This window comes from Branchiostoma floridae, chromosome 12, assembly GCF_000003815.2.
Source record: "Branchiostoma floridae strain S238N-H82 chromosome 12, Bfl_VNyyK, whole genome shotgun sequence".
Taxonomy (NCBI): Eukaryota; Metazoa; Chordata; class Leptocardii; order Amphioxiformes; family Branchiostomatidae; genus Branchiostoma; species Branchiostoma floridae.
In genome coordinates, this window is record NC_049990.1 from 18488106 (window position 1) to 18492515 (window position 4410).

General features: G+C 43.9%; 1 protein-coding gene across 1 annotated transcript in view; it reads right to left on the reverse strand.

Moving 5' to 3' along the window:
• Positions 1-2649: 2649 nt before the first annotated feature.
• Positions 2650-4410, reverse strand: part of LOC118428074 — a 3660-nt gene continuing 1899 nt past the window's right edge. Inside the window, exons 4-5 of the mRNA XM_035838041.1 lie at positions 3715-4410; positions 2650-2983 (exon numbers count right to left, since the gene is read on the reverse strand). The exon at positions 3715-4410 is cut by the window's right edge and continues 94 nt beyond it. Of these exons, the coding sequence (XP_035693934.1) occupies positions 2836-2983; positions 3715-4410 (844 nt within the window). The 3' untranslated portion in view covers positions 2650-2835. The remainder of the gene's footprint in view (positions 2984-3714) is intronic.

Genomic DNA, 4410 nt, shown 5'->3' on the forward strand with positions numbered 1-4410 from the left:
AGTCCTCGGCGCGCTGACTTCACAGAGGCAGAAGTCATCACAGTCACGGCATGTCCCGTTCGGCACGAGCTTAGCGCTGCTACACGAGAGGTGATCGGATCCACGCCACACGTCACAGACAAGACGGACACTGAAATTAGCTGGGAACAGTTCCTGTCCGAGGGAGATTTGTGAGTCCATGTTTTTATTGTTAGTATGTAAAGTAGCACAACATTTGAGAGAAGATTTGTAACGTTATTTCAGGTTGTTCCTGTACGTATTTTGGAATTTCCCATTTTTGATGTATCATACATGCTCTAAACAATGACTGCAGGGCCTGCAAGACTGATTCAAAGACTGGTAAGATATCCTAAAATACTTTCCTTACTGGAACAAGTCTGACCAAATCATTGTGACAACTTTGCAAAGTTTTCATTTATTTGCCCTAAAAAATGGCACACATTTGTGAGAAACAGGAGTCGATTGACGCCTGTCAGTAACCAGTAAAGGAATGTATTTCGCAAACAGGCGCGGCCCATTGAGATCCCGCTTAACCATTAAACTTTACTACAGTGACTCCGAGAGCGGCCACCTGTCCCAGCACGCACCCGTGAGTCCCCGGCTGCAGAGGAAGCTGAGATGTGCCGTGCTCTACGCTGATTGGCGGGAAGACAGCCAGTTTTGTCACCGAGATGACGTCACGACCAATCAGGTTAGCTTCTCCTGGTTTGGGGAAGATGATGACGACCTTGATGACGTCACCGAGGTGAAGGTCTACTGCGCGGTTCTTGAAGGTGTGTGGAGAGAAGAGTCCGGATTGGTGGAGAATCACGTGACCAACACGACAAGTGGTGATGACGACATGGAGCCATACTACCCTGGACACGGGCGCAGGAATGAAATCCAGTCTGGGAACGAGATCTGGGTCTAAATGGACTTACCGAAATTCTAACTAACTACATGTATTTGTACTATGTCTTGTTTTTAAGAAAAAAGATAAAAAAACGAACGTTAAAAAGTAAGCATACTCCGATCTGTGACACAAACTATACAAATCACATGTACAAGTCAGTAGGCAACCACTATATAAGCAAGTGACAGCGAGTCATACATTTCACATGGCTTTCAGTTCAAAACCACACCTTCCTTCTTAAGTCGTTATGCAAAACGCTACTTCATTGAGAGTTACTGTATTATCATTTTACAAAAATGGAAAATATGATATGTCTTGCAGAAAGGGCGGACTTCTAGTAAAGAATTGTCCTGCTGTCCGTTTGTTTGTCGACGTGATATGGAGACTGTATTTCCGATGTTTGTCGATAGGAGTGCTTCTGCACCGTGAACACTGCAGTGATAAGAATGAAAATGAATACAGAAAGGAAAACCTTACTGGAGTGAGTACTTTTGCAACACTCCGTACTAATCAAACCTTGTGCAAGGATATGAAGATTTGTATATACATTATAATATTACCACCTCCAAACTCTTGTATAGACTTTAAAGACAGATTTATGATGATTATGAAAACAAACATGCTTTTCATATTTATCTCATACAGAGTTTTACTATGATCGGGACTCAATAAAGTATCCGACACTTCATGGATAGCTTTTCTGTTAAGTTTTTTTTTTTCTTCGTGTTCGTTTCTATAGTTTCTTCCCTTTTCCATTAACTCTGCTCATTGATTATGCAAATTAGCTTTTGATTTGCATAATTAGTATTACATTATGTAAATCATCACTCATTCTATCTACATACAAAAAAATCATGATGATCCGTCAACACGTTCTCGAGTTATTCTCGTCCAAAGTTTGAAAGGAAATCGGTGCCTGCATATTCATACTCACAGCACTTACTCTCCTCTCCAAGGGCTATCTGCCACTTAAAAATCATGACCACAGCATGTGCAGAACACGAGATGTCAAAATTGGAAGTTCCGCTGCCGTACCTTATAGAGCCGCTAGGGGGGCCCATTATCGAACTTGACCTTCGTTTTCCTGACCCGTACCCACCTACCAAATATTATCAGGATCCATTCAAGGCTTCTCGAGTTATGCTGTACACAAAAAGCGGACGGACACATTCGGCCCGCTACTGTCCTGACGGGAAAAGGCTACGCCAACCATTTTCGAACACGACCTTCCTGTTCGCGACCGCTACTCAAATACCAAATATCATTAAAATTCACACACAGCTTCTCGAGTTATATGCTGTTGACCTACATATAGGGACACAACATGCGAAGGTAAATATGGGTAAAGTTAAAGAGATTACTCGTTCAGTGTATGGGAAATAAAGTAAAGCCTTTAAGAATGTAAACGGGGGGGGGGGGGGTATTGGCAATAGTACCGAATTCACCGATTCAAGACAATTTCTTTTGCATATTCCATTGTAATCTCCACCGTATTCGGTCGTCTGTGACCTTTTTTATGTATCTTAGACCATGTATACGTACAATATATAATTTCAATTATTTCCGTGCCACCAAAAAGAAACAAACGATAAAATTCCAGGCCCATAACATTATTATTTCTGCCTAACCTAAATGTCCAAATTTTGCCCCTATGACATGTCTGGCGACGATATGATTTAAAATGCAATCTAATGTGAGCATATGCTACTCAGATAAATTTGCTATTGCGTTTTGAAACAAATGATCACAAAGATAATAAGAGCAAATTCAGTAAAATCTTACGACTTCAAAGCTAAAAAGAGCCCCGTTTCAATTAGTAAGTACTGTTACAATAGATAGTTACTGTTTTATCCCTTATACCAGTCAACAGAACAAAACTACACTTCCTTTGTTCGTATTGCAATTCTCTGAGCAGACGGAAAAAAATCCCGACCACTGCTAGTTCACACTATGGTGTCAGGAAGGAGAAAGTCAGGCCCGGGGATCTCGTTCCCAGCATGACGACAGACTTCCTCAAAGTACTCTCGTTCCCACTGCCCCACCCAGCGCGGCGAAACGTCCGGTTCCCACTTCTCACCGGGCCTCCTGCCTCTGTGGTATAAACAAGAGTTCAGAGATGGCAAACCTCTAATGCTGAAGTACGGAACAGAGTCAAGCAATACGTGCTTTGCCAAGCAAATCGATCTGGGGCAAACACAATATCCAAGGGCTGAACAATGGCTCCCAAGATCTGCATGCAGTCGGTTTGAACAAAGACTAACATCCGATTGTTACCCAGTAAAAATGTGATTTCTGAGTAGGTGTTGACTGCCCTCCTTCCTCTTTGCAACAGGCCTAGGGACGTGCGCTAGCCACTGACTTTGCCTCCCCCCCCCAATATAAATTGCTCTTAAAAGCAATAGCACCACAAATATTTGTATTGTTGTTAATATATCCACGAGGAGGGCAGCAACAACATTATTGAATAAAATTATGATCCCCCTGATTCAGTGATTGAGCACATGCAGCCTCGAGGGCCAGTCACTTACTGTTTAGGCTTAGGTCCCATTTCAAAATCGGGCCCCGGCCGGGATGTTTGCGGAAACGAAAAATTAAAGTGTTTATCAAAGAATATACACAAATTATGCTCATGACTATTTTTGTTTACGTCCTGTGTCTTTCGTTGCTTTTATATTATATTTTTCGTTTCCAAAAGCTACCCGGTCTGGCCCCGGGTTGGATATTGGGACCTAATTTTTAGCCAGTCTCTGGCCGAAATAGATATGTTTGGGGATTGGAAGAAAAGTACGTGCAAAACACATCGAACAATAACGTGTCCTTACTTTGCGGACAGCACGGTTCCTGCTTGGCTGTCCTCAACCAAAGCTCTCTCGATCTTATCCTTGTCTTCTCCGGGGTCCTCTGGACTCCACTTCAAGCCGAGATTCTTCATGAGTAGACGGAACGTCTTCTCTTTGTTGTTGACGAGGTCTGAGTAGTGGATGACGGCGTGGAAGAAATGCTCAGGTTGCTTCCTCTGCAGATCTGCGGCGCAATCCATCACACCGACCCACAACGTGAACAGGTCAAAGAAGCCAGAACCACGATAGTGCACCTGTGAGAACTTCGGGTCATCTCCGAAACATTGAGCGTGGTCAGCTTGTGCTGTGTGGGACACAAGCCTCCCAAACCCAAGGCGTGTCATTGCTCGGTAAGCCACGTAACGCACGTGCCATTGTTGGACGTAGGGTCGAAGTAACGATTCTGATACTTCCAGTCCGTTTCTGTACATGAAGACTGTCTTGGCGGACGGGAAGGCGCGAGCCATCAGGTCAGCCAGGAGGATGACGTCAGGCATGAACTTGTAGAAAATGACGTGGCGATGACGTGGATCTGACGTCACGAGGTTGTAGTTTAGCAAGGTGACGACGTTCCTCAGAAGACCAATGGTAGACTCTTCATTTGACAGAAGCGTGTAACAGCTGTGATGAGGCGGAGTCCGGCCTTGTTGATAGGACCGCTTGAGTCGGTGGACAGCC